General features: G+C 41.5%; 1 protein-coding gene across 5 annotated transcripts in view; it reads left to right on the forward strand.

Moving 5' to 3' along the window:
- The window catches only part of MGAM (maltase-glucoamylase), a 94,611-nt gene that overhangs the window by 20,006 nt on the left and 57,535 nt on the right, over nucleotides 1–17,070 (forward strand). For all 5 annotated transcript variants that reach the window (XM_030308604.1, XM_030308603.1, XM_030308601.1 and 2 more), the window contains exons 3-9: nucleotides 1,579–1,676; nucleotides 9,103–9,223; nucleotides 10,462–10,571; nucleotides 11,120–11,271; nucleotides 11,863–12,034; nucleotides 14,266–14,365; nucleotides 16,492–16,604. In XM_030308604.1, the coding sequence (XP_030164464.1) occupies nucleotides 1,579–1,676; nucleotides 9,103–9,223; nucleotides 10,462–10,571; nucleotides 11,120–11,271; nucleotides 11,863–12,034; nucleotides 14,266–14,365; nucleotides 16,492–16,604 (866 nt within the window). The remainder of the gene's footprint in view (nucleotides 1–1,578; nucleotides 1,677–9,102; nucleotides 9,224–10,461; nucleotides 10,572–11,119; nucleotides 11,272–11,862; nucleotides 12,035–14,265; nucleotides 14,366–16,491; nucleotides 16,605–17,070) is intronic.

Genomic DNA, 17,070 nt, shown 5'->3' on the forward strand with positions numbered 1-17,070 from the left:
TGGTGTTCTCCCTCCGTGCGTTCATTGCCCTTGTCAGAGCAGTAACCTCATAAATGGCAGGGAAGTGATGCTCTCCTATACACTGGTGTGAGTATGTGTGAGTGTGTGAGTTTGTGTGTGTGGAGGGGGAGGGGGATGTGATATGTGCCTCGGTGAGTCCCTGACTGAAACTGTGGCAGCCACTTAGGTATTCTCTGTAGGCCTAAGGTGATACTTTTATTTCCCAGTTAACGCAGTGCAGGATTCCACAGCTGACTCTTGAAATAAATTTACTGAATTGCATTGAATAATTCTAACTTTGTTAACAATATTAATTAACCCTTATTAACTAATTACCCCTTATGTGCAAGGCAATTGGGTAAGTATATAATCAATTAAAATATTTTAGGCCAAAGTTCTGTTCTTTAAAAAATAACAACTACCAGAGTTATTTAATTAAAAGTTTATTGAGCTGTCTTACTCTGAAAGAGGGGCTGGAGTGTGCTGAGTGGTTCATCTAGGAACAGCTTCTATGAACCAAGTGATGAAAGGTTAGTCTGTGGCTAGAAGACTTCTCTGCCCCTCCTACCTCCATCCCAGCCCTGACAATTTGTACTTTTGTGGGGAGTTAGAGCAAATGATCTCAAAGGTTGCTCAACTCTTAAGATCCTATGATCTCGAAGATGGAACCAAAATCCTTATGCAGAAACTGGCACAATGGAGTTCTCTTAATCCACCACTTTTGAATTGGAAAAGAAATGAAAGCTAATGGAAAGCCTCACTGTTTTGTCTTAATGTCCTTATTAACATTGTAGTGACCTAATAAATCTCACTTCCTTATTTTAGAATGCAATAAGTGTGTCTTTTTTTATTTGACTGAGTTTTAAATCTGAATCAAGGCGGTTGGGCAGATCCTAACTGCCAGTTTTTAGATTGGTGGCCTCCCTTTACATTTTTTGTCATAGGAGGCTTTTATATTTACAGAAGTATGTCACCACTCAGAAGTATTCTATGTTGAGGGAATGAACGCCCATTGACTGAGCCACCAGAATTGAGGTTATGATGATTAGGGCAGTAACATTCAAGACAACCACATACACTGGACATGTCCTATGTGCAAACCTATTGTGAACCAGCCGCTGGGGGTGAAAATAAAGGACCAGAGCAGTCTGCAGATGTTTCTGTTCAGGGGCAGGTACTTAATACTTTAGATTTTGCAGGCCATATGGTCTCTGCCAAAACTACTTAATTTTGCCATGGTAGCACAAAAGCAGATAGAGATGATACATTAAAAAAATGGGTGTGGCTGTGTTCCAGCAATACTTTATTTAAAAATCAGGCTGTGACCTGATTTGGCCCACAAGCTATAGTCTCCTGACCCCCAGACTGCAGAAGGTGGATTTGGTTCTTAGTAAATACAGTCAGCTAGAACAAAATGAAGCTTTCTAAAGTGAAAGTGTACATTTCAAGGCCATCGGCGTGAAGCCCAATCAGCGGAGTTCATACCATTGGAGGCGTTGAGAACTGTGACGATACTGAATGCCTGTGATATTAGGTCTGTCTGATGGTCATTTTATGTTTGTTTGTGGGATATCCCAGATCCTGGGACAACGAGTACCACCCCGGGTTCTGCTGAGTGCCCAGTGGTCAATGAAGTGGAACGGATAAACTGCATCCCTGACCAGCCACCAACAAAGGTTTGAATTATGGATCTTGTTTGCACTTAAGAGTTTATGCCAGTGGGTAGTTTCTGCTGTTGTTTATTTTTGTTGTTTTGTTTGTTCGTTATCTGTGTGTCGCTCCCAGAGAATTGCTTACATTGTAGCTACTGGTGCCTCAGGCAAACGAATCCTGTATCCATGCTTGTATGGCCGTACAGCTTTGGGAGAGGAAGAGCTAGAAAATTCCTTTGTGTTGACAGATTAAGTTAAATATGAATTTCAGATAAACCATGAATGCATTTTTAGTATAAGGATGTCCCATGCAAGATTTGGGGCTTATTTATACTAAAAATAGATTTGTCTTTTTTCTGGGCAGCACTACTTGGTCACTGGTTCTCTCTCTCTCTCTTACTGCCTCTGTTTCTCGCCTTTCCTCTGTCTCTCTTTCTCCTGTCATGATTCCGAAAGATTATCTAGGATCTACAATAAAAAGTCATACACATGCGTAAAACATTATTTAAAATAAGGACCAAGTTTTAAGAGCCATGTTTGGGATGGCTGAAAACAAATACCAGGAAAAGATAGTGCTGGCATCTCGGTATTTACCTTGGGGCAGTATTTCTTGATCATCTGCTGAAGTCCTGTTGAATATTATGATTATAAAATTCATTGTATACACTGCGTCAGTTGCTTTTCACATTGAGAATGAATGAAAGCCAAATGCAGCCGTCTGAGTGAAGTCCACTGATGTCAAACGGCACATTTGTATCGGACACAGATAGGATGCCCGCTGCATGTGATGCCTGGGCATGTGGCACTCTCATGTGTGTCTGTCCAGCCATCCTGTTGTTTGTACACTGGGATAATCTGTGATGCTCTTGAGAATGGCTGTTTTGGTTTATCTGAAGGTCCTAGTACCAAAAGACATTTTTCTTTTCTATTTTTTTTCTCTCACACTTCTGGAGGCTAGAAGTCCCAAGTCAAGATGCTGGCAAGGTTGGTTCCTTTTGAGGGCTCTCAGGAAGAAGCTGTCCGTGCCTCTCTCCTAGCCTCTGGTGGTGGTGGTCAATCCTTAGCATTCCTTGGCTTGTAGCTACATCACTCCAATTCTGTCTCTGTCTTCACATGGCTTCTCCCTGTGTGTGTGTCTGTGCTCAAATTTCCCATTTCAAAAATACTTGGCATATTGGATTAAGAGCTTAATCTACTTCAATATGATCTCACCTTAACTAATTACATCCGCAACAATCCTATTTCCAAATAAGGTCACAAGATGAAGTAGTAAGGATCAGGACTCCAATGTGTCTTTTTTGACAACATAATTCAGCCTATAACATGGCAAAGTCACGTACATGGGAACTATGGAAAGTGGGAATTGTTACAACTTGAGCCTTTGGTGTTGACTGACTGGGCGTAGATGCTGAGTCAGTGAGAAGCAACAAAGCATAGAAACCGACGAGATCAGCCATAAGATGTGATGGACTGGGGTTGAGGGGAGTGGGAAGTTAAGGCAGAGAAGGGAACCAGAGCCAGATAAGTAGCTTGGCCTAGAGAAGATGTCTAAGACTGGAGCGGAGTGATGGGATAAAACTAGTCAGGAAGTCCAGATGCTGTGTTGAAGGCAAGAGAGAGATCCAATCTGGTAGAAAGCTCAGGATCAGGAGATCCCCTGGACAGGACAATGCAATGTTCTGCCCAGCTGTCACAGCACTGAAGGGCAGCAGCCTGGACCGCAAGCCTGCTAAGGTAGGAAATAATTCCAGTTAGGCCAGCCTCCCTTACCAAGACTATCATAGTGTTCAGTCCCCTTCATCTGGCATCTTGCCCTGGCTGAAATGACCTTGGCCTTCTCTTGGATTAGTGAAGAGAGTTGCCTGCTGGGAGTAGGAAGAAATGAAGCTGAACAGAAAAGGCTGATTTAAATTTTAGAAGACCTTGGAACTCAGATAGAGGAAGTTGAGTTTTGACATGATACACAGCAGCTGGGAGCCACGAACCACTTCAGGCTGAATGGAATCATTCATGAGAAACAAAGAAAAAAATGTAAAATGCAGGAATAAAGGAAAAAGAAGATATCAGGGATAAAGAAGAACCAGAACACTCTGGTAGAGGGCCATGTGTCATAAAGTTCAGCATTTGGGTGATAGGTTCAATTAAACTAAATATTTTTCTTCTCATACATTCTTGTCGAAGAGAGAAGCCGCGTAAATAAATAACTGGAATATAAAACAACAGATCATAAGATACAAAAGAAATATGATGAGGACCACGGAGTAGAAGAGATTATTATAAAGGAGAAGGTGACAATATGGAATTAAAGATGAGTAAGATTTTGACACATGTGGGAGGAAGGCAAAGTGAATTCGAGATAGAAGAGGCATGTAAACAAAGTAACAGAAGAGGAAATTGTGGGGCACACACGTGGCGTATCAAATGGTCCAGTATGGCCGAGATACGGGGTAGGTGCCAGGGAGAAGATAATGCCTGAGACTGGAAGGTAGAGTAGAGCTTGATGAGAGAGGACCATGAATGTGCTGCTTTGTTCATAGGAATGGGAAGTTGTGAGCTAGATAGGCTGCACCTAAGCAGGATGTTTGGCACACTAGGTTCGCAGAAAGTTGACCCAAACCCATTCACTCGACCCCGTTACACTGTGCTAGGAGCCTCATTGCTCGGAAGCCCACTAGAAGACGAAGGCCTCCTAAGTCCGTTCCCTCTCCTACAACACCCCAGCTTGTCATTGGTTCTTGAACTTTGGATGTCATTACTGCCTCAGGAATGTTTCTTTGGTGTTTTATTATAAAAACTTTTAACAAATTCTGGGGTATCAAGATTATAGCTCAATAAAATGAACTTTGCCTTTTTCTATATATTGTGCTCAACCAAATTAATCCATGACCTTGGCATTCATTCCTTGGCCCACTCCTCTTTAGCTCAGCTGGAGAAAAATGCTCTGGGAGTATTTTCAATGGTCTGTTTTTTCACAGGAGGTATATCTTTGGTATTTTGTTGCATGTTTTAAGTATCCTCGTGACGATATGCTGCTCTGCACTGTTGTTGACAGGCCGAGTCTATGGATAATGATGTCTTTGTATAATGTACAAATTAAAGGGAAGTATATGGCTGTATGGAGGAAAGAAATTATGAAATTATGAATATGACACCAGACTAGCAGAAGTTTCCAGTGTTGAGGCCATTGCTGTACCATTTTATCGCTCCTATCTCTTTCTCTCCCCCAGGGTTACTTATAAAGAACTAATAGTAGATTTCCCTTCAGATGATTCTTTGTTGTAGACCCCCTTGTTTCTCATTCCCAATAACGAGAGGGAATCCTATGAATCTATTTGTGAAACCACATGGAGTACTCTTGGGAGACATTTTGGGAGAGAATGAGCTCCAGGAGACCCATCCGTGAGTCTCAGAGGAAAAAAAATACTACCTAGTCAGTATTATGTCTGGAAATCATGATAATTTGGCTTTATTCTTTTTTTTTTAAATTCTTTTATGTTTATTTTTGAGAGAGACAGAGACAGAGACAGAGCATGAGCAGGGGATGGGGAAAGAGAGAGAGAGGGAGACACAGAATCCGAAGCAGGCCAGACTCTGAGCTGTCAGCACAGAGCCCCAGGTAGGGCTCGAACCCATGAACCATGAGATCATGACCTGAGCCAAAGTTGAGAGCTTAACTGACTGAGCCACCCAGGTGCCCCTTGGCTTTCTTCTTTTCCATCTTACAAAGTGTCTTTTTTTTCTTGGCCTATTGTGTTGTTGAGAACTTCAATATACTTTTAATTCTAGAAGTCACCTAATATATTTTTTTAACGGGAATGTTTCTGACATTTTCCCATTTAGTAACATGCTTATTGTAGTTTTTTGATAGATACCCATTATCCAACTGAGGAAGTTACTTTTTACTCTAGTTTGCTAAGAATTTTATCATGAAGAGCTGGTGAATGTAAATGACTATAAGGTGTACTTTCTTTAATAAGTTATTGTGGTGAATTACAAAAGTGGATTTTCTAATATCAAAAGATCTGTGTATTTCTAGGAGGAACACTACTTGGTCATTACTTAATATATTGCTAAGTTCTGTTTTTAATGCTGTGTGTCCTTTTTCTTTTAGGCTTTTGCATTTGTGTTTATGGATACAGCTGGGCCCTAGTTTTCCTTTTTCTTTCATGTCTCATTTAGGTGTAAAATATCTCCTTCTTTGTTTCTTTTCTTGCTTTTTTTTAAAGACTACTTTTTTATGTTTATTTATTTTTGAGGAGGGAGGGGCGGGGGGTGGGCAGAGGACCTGAAGTGCAAGCTCTGTGCTGACGGCAGAGAGCCCGATGTGGGGCTCAAACTCACAAACTGTGAGATCATGACCTGAGCCAAAGTCAGATGCTTAACTGATGGAGCCACCTGGGCGCTCCATTCGCTCACTCTTTTAATTGTTAAGAAACATGGAGGTTGGGGGAGACCTCAGTGAGGACTTGGGTAGAGCAGAGCTTGATCCGGTCTTAAACAGTCCTCAGCATCTGGTTTCTCACCATCTCTGAGTCAACCCCAGTTCTCTTTGTGTTGGTGCAGGAGCCTGTATATATCCATCATGTAAAAAGCAAAATGAGTGGAAACATCTTTACTTTTTTTGTGTACTTTGTCCATTAATTACTGAGGAGGCTCTTTAAAAATATTCCATTTTGTACTATCTTCTTCAGTTTTGCCTCGTTAGAGTCTTTAAAACCTTTCTGTAAATATGTTCTGTAAATATGTGAAAAAAACTTCAGCGCATATCAAGTTTGTGATGTCATATCTCCCTGGAGCCTTTTGTCATTATTTAGTGACTCTGTCTCCCTAATGGTGCGATTTTACTTGAGGCCTATTTGTCAGGTGTTGCTAAAGTGACACTAGCTTTTGGGTAGCATCCTACTCACATAACCTATTTCTGCCTCTTTTATGTACTTTTGTGAGCTTAAATTTTAGGTGTGGCATTTCAGCTGAATTGATTTCTAAGCAGTCATCGCTGAATTTATTTCTGTAAATTTAATCTGTTTTTGTCTTTTAAGTTAAGTTTTTAAAGCACATGATATTTGACCTAACCCATTTTTTCCTAAGGTCTCATTTTGTGTTTTGCATTGGTTCTGTTTCTCTATGTCCTGCTCCCTACCTGTTCCCCACCCCACCCCCCACCTGCATGTTTTCTTCCCTTAGTTTTTGCATCAAGGATTTTTGTCCCCTGAGCTTTTAATTCTGTATTGGAAGTTACACGTGTTTTATTATTTTGTCAGTGCCTCTTAAACTTAAATCCTCACATCCAACTTAAAGGACATTCGTGTCTTTGATCTGATTCTTCTTTTTAGGGTTCTTCAATCCTATTCACATCATCAGTTTTCATAGCTTCTCTTTACAACTATTTTCCTAGGTTTCACATCCTTTCTACTCTCTTATTTATGTGCATCAGGCTTCTCTTTCTGCTTCTCGTGACTGCTTGGTTCCACTGCAGGAACTGCCGTTTTCAAGTTGGCCAACAGAGACTGTTCACTTTTCTGGCTACTGCAGCCAATTCTTTGATCTTTACCCTTTCCAGTTCAATGAAGACGTTATTAAGCGCTGGGAAGCATGCAAAAACCACTCTGTTTAACGCCCTTTTCAGCACCTTTCTCTTTTCCTGATGCACCGAGGCTTCATCTGAGTGGACTTGGAAAGGAAAAAACAAAAACTATTGATGGAAGTTGGGTTTGCAGTGAAACCCGATCCCATCGCATACTGTCTGCAGATAGACAGTTTTCCCTTCCTTAAATTGGTATCCACATAAAAATAAGCATGGGGGCTCCTGGGTGGCTCTGTTGGTTAAGCATCCAACTTCTGCTAAGGTTATGATCTCGTGGTTCACGGGTTCAAGCCCTGAGTTGGGCTCTCTGTGGTCAGCGCAGAGCTCGCTTCGGACCCTCCATCTCCCTCTCTCTGCCCCTCCCCCACACTCTGTCTTTCTCTCAAAAGTAAATAAGTACACTTAAAAAATTAGCGTGTGATTAGATCTAATCGTTCATATATCTAAGCAAGTGCTTTTTGTCTTATCATTTGCAAAGCATGGCCATGTCCTCCTGGCAACGTGCTTAACAGAAACTCAACCCGGAGTATAGGAAAAAGGCAACGGATACCAGAGAACTAAGTTTTGGTCCTTGCCTTCTCAATAGCTAACTAAGTAACCTTTGGCAGGTCAGTTCACCTCTGTGAACCTCTGTCTGTCTGAGGTTCCTCATCTGTAAAATCTGTGTAGCAGGATGTATTAGTTATTTATTGCTTTGTGACATTATCCCCAAATTTAATGGCTTAACACAAAAACAGTCTTTTCTCACATTTTTTTTATGGTCACAAATCTGGCTTTGATGTGGCTGGGTGCCTTTGGCTCAAAGTCTTTTAGAAGACTGCAATCAAGGTGTCTGCTGGGGCTGTGGTGTAATACTTTTCAGGCTCATTCATGTGATTGTTGGCAGGATTGAGATCCTCCAGTGTTGCTGGATGAGAACCTCAGTTCCTAGCAGGCCATTGGCCAGAGACCTTCCTTAGTTCCTTACCGTGTGGTTCCATCCACAATATGTCTCGCCTCCCCAGAGTGAGGGCTCCAGTAGAGCAAGGGAAAGAGAGCAAAGACAGGAGAGCAAGACAGGAGACATCATCTTTCTGTAATCTAATATTAGAAGCAATATCCCATTATTTTTGTGTTATTCTATTAGTTACAAGTCACTAGGTCTAGTTCACACTCAAGAGGAAGAGGTTTCTTTGTACTTGTTTATAGTTAACTTGGTTGCTTGTCTCAAATAAATTAGTTGAAGTGAGAAAGGGATTGTATTCATTTTAGTCTCCACTGGATTCTGTCTTTAATTGTGGTATAAGGCAGGCACTTTTCTTAACTAAAAATTAGACTGTATTTGGGTTTCAAGGAACAATTACTTTCTACCTTTGGGGATGTTGAGAGATTATCTATCTATCTATCTATCTATCTATCTATTATCTTTCTATCCATATACATCACACACACACACACACACACACACACACACACAATAGATGTGTTTAAAAGTCAGAGACAACTGATTTGATTTCAAAGCTTCTGAATAAAGCAAGGTCCTTTTTCTGAAAAAACAAAACCAGTATAAATGAAGCTTCATTTGTAATTTTGGGTTACTGGTGATATACTTATATTGTAGTTTAGGATATTTAAATAAATTTATCAGTTTTGTTGTGATGGCAGATATGGGACTGCATTGCATTCCCTATATCATTATATAATAACACTAGCAGGATAGGACATTGGCCATAAAAATTAGTCTTTGAGTACAAGGTGTGCATTGACTGAGATATGGCACAATGTCTCTAAATATCATTGTAAAACGAGGTTAATGATACCACAAGCTCAAATTTTATTTGTAAGTGATAATGTTCTATAAATTACTTGACAAATCTCTTATTTTAGGCCACATGTGATCAGCGTGGGTGCTGCTGGAGACCGCAGGGGACCATAAGTGTGCCCTGGTGCTACTATTCTAAAAGCCATGGTTATCAAATGGAGGGTGACCTTGTAAAAACAAATGCAGGTAAGCCAGACAATGAGGCAGGAGCTCCAGATCCTCTGGACGTTGGCTCTGTTTGCAGCAAAGGAAAGCCTTAGTGGCATGCAGAGTATCACCCTGCACAGCCACACGACTGCAGGTGACAGAAGGTGGGCACTACTCTAAGGCAAGAGTGACGATCTCTTTCAGCATCAAGAAAAGAAATCCAATCTTGGGAGTTAGAAGGCATGTTCTATTCCTGGCTCTACCTTTATGTCCCTTGGTAACCTTGTACAAACATTGTGAGCTCTTTGGCCCCCAAGTTTCTAACTTTTAAAGTTTGTTTGTTTGTTTGTTTAGAGACAGAGACAGCACGAGTGGGAAGGGGCAGAGAGAGGGAGAGAGAATTCCAAGCAGGCTCCGCACTGCCGGTACAGAGACAGACATAGGGCTTGAAACCATGAACTGCGAGATCGTGACCTGAGCCAAAAATCAAGAGTCAGACGCTTAATGGAGTAAGCCACCCAGGCGCCCCCAAGTTTCTAACTTTTAAAGAGAGTGGTTTGAACTTAGTAACCTCTGAGACTGCTTGCAACTCTAATATAACATGATTTTGCTGATATGGAAACAATTCCAATTTCATACACATTTTATGTCAATGTCAATATTTATGAACTAAACACCTTCTCTTCCTTCTCCCACCCTAAAATGTAGGGATACTAATGAACATTCTGGAGGTTAACAGAGGGTGACTACTTTGGGGAGGCTCTTAGCATAAAGGAAGGGGCACGTTGCCCCTCCAAGGCTCTTGGCCTGATGGCCTTTACTAATAAGGTCTCAATTATCACCTACCTTATCACAGAACCTGGGGCATGGCATCAGTGTATATGATCACCTGTAGAATGTAATGTATAATGTAATGTAACATGAGAATAACTGAGAATGAACAGAGTATATATATACAAATCGAAGGCCCAGTGTGCAAAGGGTATATGATTAACACAGAATGGCTGATGGACTGATTGAAAGAGAATTAGGCCTTTGCATGGGAGATTTCAAGCAGATTTTGTAAGAGAGGCATGAGTTTTAGAGGGAAGTGACAGTACCCAGATTCACAATCTGGCCCAAGGTACTATGTGCGTATGACAGGTGTATATCTATCTCTTCCCTTTTTTAAGAAAAAAAGGCCGACAGTCTGTTTGACATAAAGCTTAATTTGTATTAGCTAGTGTTTGCTAGTTTACACAGACAGCTATGTAAACCTTCTCCCCTCTACATACTAGGATTCACAGCCCAGTTGGACAGGTTGCCTTCTCCATCCCTGTTTGGAAATGATGTCAACAATGTCCTTCTCACAGCAGAATACCAGACAGCCAACCGTTTCCACTTTAAGGTTGTGATTTCTTTATTCTTTAAACATCTTTTTGAAATGTTCGTGTTCTCTACCTGATGGCCACAGTTACTACAAAATAGGCAATGCTGCTAATGGAGGTTTTTTTCTCTACTGACATTATTCTTACCTAGTACCTCTATGTTGAAGGCATCTGTTGCCTTCCTTCAGTGTGACTGCCTCCTGAATATATTTTATAGAGTCAACTGGTAAAACTTGGCTTTCATATATGTGTCCTTGAGACCATGTGAAATGTATTCAGGAGGGAAAAAGGAAAGAATTATCACAGCTGTGCAAACTCTAGAGATAGTCCTTCTCTGTAGACTTACAATGTGTATTTCTACCAAAAGACTAACTTCTGCCCAAGTGTTAACCATTTGACTTGGTAATATAATGGGTACATCTACCTCAGACATAATGCCATTTGGATCAGTTCCTGAGTTCAGTACTGTGAGCTTAGACATTGGGGAGCACTGCTGTTGGTAGGGAGGCTTCTATCTTGGAAATACTGAGAAGTTTCCATTTTGACTTTCTTTCATGTCTCTGGCCAGTTGACCGACCAGAGCAAGGACAGGTATGAAGTGCCCCATGAACATGTGCAACCCTTCAAAGGAAATGCTGCTTCTCCTTTGACCTATGAGGTTGTTATCTCCAAACAGCCATTTAGCATCAAAGTGATCAGAAGAAGCAATAATCGTGTCCTGTAAGTTTTGAAAACCTTCTGGGGATCAGAGTAGGAAGGACGGGGGGAGGGAGGTTTGCAAACCTGAGGAAGAAGGGTACATGCATTTCACATTCCTGAAGGTTGTAAGCCCACTGTTGGTGAACAGACTATCTCCAAATGTATACTTTTGTCCGCCTTCCTCTCTCCTCCCCCTCCTCCACCTCTCCCTCCTCCTCCTCCCTTCTTTTCTTGTTGTTGTGGTTATTACTAAGCACTTATTATAGGCCAGGCACTGGGCTGTGTCCCTTTTCCCATTTTTCCTGCTGTGTGCTCAGTTTTTCCTCTTTATTTCCCCCTTTCCTCCATCCATCTGACCATGTGTCCACCAGTAACTATTTATGGAACATCTATTATAATGTAAGAATAGTATTTTGGTCATGCAGTGGGGTGTCTAAGGGAAAAAGAAGTCCTGATCTCTTGGCATCTATGGGAAAACATCACAGAAGGGCAAATGGGGCCAGTTAAATAGGGGATATTGAGTCATCAAAACATAGAGGACAGTTTTCTAAGAGGCTGTGTCCTTTCCACTCCACTTGCCCACCTGTCCCTGCATTTTGCATCGACGTCTAGGTTGGACTCAAGCATCGGACCCCTCCTGTTTGCCGATCAGTTCCTGCAGTTCTCCGCCCGACTGCCCAGTCCTAACGTGTATGGTCTGGGAGAACATGTGCACCGACAGTACCGGCATGACATGAATTGGAAGACCTGGTCCATGTTTGCCAGGGACACAATCCCCAATGGGGTAAGCTCTCAGGATGGCCCCCTCTGCACTGAAGGTCATAGACTCATCCTTGACAGTCACTGCTAGCAGTGTAGGATGATAGTTGAGTGAGACTCTGGGGTGAGGCTGTTGAGGTTTGCATTTTGACACTGCCTGCCACTCACCAATTATGTGATTCCAGGCAAGTTACCTGTACGGGTCCTCAGTTTCTCATCTATAAAATGGGGGGAATATACTCCCCTCATAGGGTTGTGATAGGAATTAAAGGAATTTATAGATACAGAGTCTCTAGAACAGTCTGGATAAAGGAGATCATTGAAATGATTAAGTGATTCTTGCTATATAGCATCTCTATTTACCGAAAGAACTCTAAAAACATACGTCTAATTTATTCCATTTAACAGGTGAGAAACTGAGGCTCAGAAATAGCCCAATGTTTAAAAAAAAGTTTGAAGTAACAAAAATAGGATCTCATCCCTGGCCCGTCTAATGGAAAGCCCATGCCCTTGTTATACTGCATGCCTATCAGAAGGACAGAAAAGGTGATGAGTCAAAGCAGCTCATCCATCTGTGAATGACTGGTGATGGTTATCTGATGAAGACCCTCAGATCCTTGCTACTCAAATGGGCATCACCATGTGAGAAATGTGGGCTCTAAGCTCCCTCTTCCATCTATTGAATTAGAATCTGCATTTAGGCATAACTGGGTGGCTCAGTTGGTTGAGCATCTGACTCTTGATTTAGGCTCAGATCATGACCCCAGAGTCATGGGATCAAGCCCTGTGTTGGTCTCTGTGCTGAGTGTGGAGCCTGCTTTGGATTCTCTTTCTTCCTCTCTCCCTCTTCCCCCTCCCCCCCCCCCCCCCCGCCGCTCCTGCATGTGCACTCTCTCTACCTCTCTCTAAAAAACAAAAAACAAAAAACAAAAAACTGCATTTAACATTCATATATAATTTCTTTCAATTTTTTTAATGTTTATTTTTGAGAGAGAGAGAAAGAGCACAAGCTGGGGAGGGGCAGAGAGAGAGAGAAAGAGAGAGACATAGAATCCAAAGCTGGCTCCAGGCTCTGAGCGTCAGCACAGAGCCCAATGCAGGGCTCAAACTCACAAACCACGAGATCATGACCTGAACCAAAGTTAGACACTTAACTGACTGAGCCACCCAGGTGCCCCCAATGTAATTTCTATGCACACCAAGTTTTGAGAACTGCTTTTCTAGAGCAGTGATTTCAAGCATGACTACACATTGGAATCACCTGGAGACATTTAACAAACTCTCCACCCACAGTAACTCTGTTTTCCCTGGGCTAGGATGCAGCCCAGGTTGAGAACTACTGTTCTAAAGTCTTAGAAAATCAGCTTAAGTTCTCAAGTCTACTGTTCTGAAGACTGGAAGACCAGCTATCTTGAGTAGAGCTCGATCTAGTTGCACATTAGAAAGATGTTTGATTCGTATTAAGGCTTGATGGAGCTTTTGCAGATGTGGTTAGGTTAAGCCTCTTTGACAGAAGAGACCTTTTGAACTACAGCTTCCAAATTCTTGTTCTCCCACATTTTAACAGATATCACAGGCTTTCACATTTCTACTAGGTAAATGGTCATAGCTGGCTCATTCAATAAAAGAACTATAAATCACTTGGCTGACATCAACTAAATGTAGACTTGATATTTTATTATTATTATTATTATTATTATTATTATTTTAATCTTTATTTATTTGTGTGTGAGAGAGAAACAGAGCATGAGTGGGGAGGGGCAGAGAGAGTGGGAGACACAGAATTGGAAGCAGGATCCAGGCTCTGAGATGTCAGCCCAGAGCCTAATGTGGGACTCGAACTTGCGACTGTGAGATCATGACCTGAGTGGAAGTTGAATGCTCAACCGACTGAGCCACCCAAGCACCCCTGAACTTGATATTTTAAAGATTTATTTGTTGGGGTGCCTGGGTGGTTGTGAGTTCGAGCCCCGCGTCAGGCTCTGTGCTGACAGCTCAGAGCCTAGAGCCTACTTCAGATTCTGTGTCTCCCCTGTCTCTACCTGTCCTCTGCTCACGCTCTGTGTCTCTCTGTCTCTCAATAATAAATAAACGTTAAAAAAACAAAAATTTAAAAAAAAGATTTGTCTCTTCTTTGACCATGAGGTCCCTGTCAATTACTCACATGATTAACACTGATTTCTTAGGTCATTTCCAGCCATTTGCGGTTTAGATTGTTAGATGGTAAATTTTTTATTTTTCATTTTCTTTCTGCAGGATGGAACTAACTTGTATGGTACACAGACATTCTTCCTGTGTCTTGAAGATGCCAGCGGATTGTCCTTTGGACTGTTTCTGATGAATAGCAATGCCATGGGTAAAAAACTAAGGGAATATTCATGAAAAAATCTGTAAGAGCAATTTTCAGGCCTGTGATAAGAGCAGTGGAGCCCTTTAGGAATGGCTGAACCACAGCTCAGGGGCTATGTTCTCTGATCGTCTCTTCCCTACTTCATTCCCGGTTGTTGTATGGTAGCCACAAATAAGGCTTTCTCTCCTAGCTTATGATTTTCCTGAATCTGGTTGCCTCTTTTGGAATATTTTTCTATTATAGAGTTAGAACAACTAAGCCTATTATTCTATAATCTACTCAGAGGCAATTTCTACCAATTTGTTCTTTTTCCTTCTTTAGACTTTCATCCAGTATAGTGGTTGATGTAAACTCTGGTAGGAAATAGCCAGTTGCCCTGGGCCTATGATGACAGTAGCAGGGCCTAACCAGGGAGCTACAACTGAGCAGTGAATATTTCGTTTAGATAATCCAAAGATAGCAAGGTGAAGTGGAGTGGCAAGGTCATCCACAGTAAGATCAGTTTGTTTAAGAAAAAGCATTGTAACATGATAGGACTCCAAGAAGTCTGCTAGCTTCCCCATCTTTAAAGGTTTAGGCTGGATCATTGGTTCCCAACTTTTTTTTCTGCTTGTACCAGTAACAGTGGATCTCAGGGGTCATGAATCAATCACTACATGGGAAGAGGAGATATGTTAGAATTTTCCAGGGTTGGTGGTATTGATCCCTACCCTCTTCTCAACTGAATCAATGGACCGGATAAGAGCTGCTCAAAGCATGGCCCACCCCTCATTCACAAACTGAGTCTAGAAATGGAAAGTAAACATTGCTGTAGCATCCAAGGGCATGCATGGACCCTTTCCTGTTAATTTTCACGCTATTTTACAACAGCATCAGGTTGCAAAGAATTCCAAATTAAAAAGTAAAGCTCTGATCCTTTACTACCGATTGTTTGAGACCCACTCTAGGCGACCTAACATGATTCTAAGATACCTAATAGTCTAAGAATAGACTGAGTTAGTGCAGGGATTGTACAGTTATTTCAGGGTGTTGAAAGGAACTAGAAAACAAGTTGAGTGAGGCTTAAAGGGAAAGGTCCCAGGATCCTAAATATTCCATGTGAGTTATTCTTGTGACCGAAGAGTACATTTCAGTAGATCTTGAATGTTTTTATTGTTTTATTCCTAAATGCAAACCAAGGCTATGGGGAGACTTCACCTCTGAGAACAGTGACTGGGGCTTAGAGGGATTTTGAATTTATAATATAATCTCTGACTTTTTTTTTTAACTCGGCTTTTGCTTGATGTGAGATTAACTGAGGCTAGTACCTCAGTGTATCTAATTGGGTTCCATAGCTGCAGTGATGATGGGGCATGGGGTGGGAGCAATGTGTTTTGTAGCTGTGAATGTCAGAGAAGAAAAACCTGTCCTCTTGCCCTCATCAGTGTGGTATTTGGGGGCCTGTGAATCAAACTGACAAGAGATGGGCTAGCAAGAGAAAAGACAGTTTATTTACATGTGCAACATGGGAATACAGAAGAATGCTCAGCCAAGAGTAACTCAGAGGGGTGTTTAGAACTTGGGGCTTATATTCCACCCTGATACATAAATGGGAGGGGAAGAAAGGACACTTATGAAAAACCAATGGACTTTTTGGAAAGATAACGAGCCCTTAGTGGGAAGATAGAATATTCTTGTGACGATGTCTGCTTGGGTGTGGTGCCAAAGTTTTGTCTCTCCAGGGGTGGGAATTTATGACAAGCGAGTTATTCTGGAAGCCCTGCTTTTTGGTTGATAAGGGATTTCGGAAACTCAAATGTTTTCAGCTTGAAATAACTTCTGTGTTACAGTGGCTTATCTGAACCCCTTCAAGAAATTGATTGCTTTTTCATGAAAGCCTGAATCCTGACATAGGGAGTGAAGACACTCTAATCACCAATTATTGAGATCTGTTCTCCGAACAAATGCTTTGCCTTTCCCGTGCTGTCAGGGCAGCCTCGATCCGCAGAAATGTGCCTCTTTGTATACAAAATTTGAGGCACTGGATTCACTTTATTAATATTCAGATGATTGAGGATCCTGCAGTCTAAAACTTTGTAATTAAAACTAGAGTAAATTCTAATATTTATTTTTTTCGCTTTTAATCTTGCAAGAGGTTACCCTCCAGCCTGCCCCAGCTGTCACTTACCGCACCATCGGAGGCATCCTTGACTTCTATGTGTTTTTGGGAAACACTCCAGAGCAAGTTGTTCAAGAATATGTAGAGGTAAACTTGTGATATCATGATTATGACTGAGGAAATAAATCCTAAATAGTACAAATAAAAGTAAATTTAATAGGCAAGCACGAGTCACAAAAAATCTGCTAATATAAGTCGCTGCTGTAAATCTGCAACTACAAATTGACCCTACCTTCAATGATTTATAAAAGGGGTTAGGAAAATAGACTAATATTCTAACATTGAGGAAATGGTATCTTGGGAAATGGAATACGTCTTATGCCACCCAATCAATGCTTACAAAGTTTTGTTTAAAATAGAGTATCTGTGGGGTGCCTGGGTGGCTCAGTCAGTTAAGCACCTGACTCTTGATCTTGGCTCAGGTCATGATCTCATGGTGGTGAGATTGAGCTGGGCATTGGGCTCCCCACTAGGCATGAAGACTACTTGGGATTCTCTCTCTCCCTCTCTTGCTGCCCCTCTCTTGTTCCTGTACTTGCTCTCTCTCTCTCAA

This window comes from Lynx canadensis, chromosome A2 (assembly GCF_007474595.2).
Source record: "Lynx canadensis isolate LIC74 chromosome A2, mLynCan4.pri.v2, whole genome shotgun sequence".
Lineage (NCBI taxonomy): Eukaryota > Metazoa > Chordata > Mammalia > Carnivora > Felidae > Lynx > Lynx canadensis.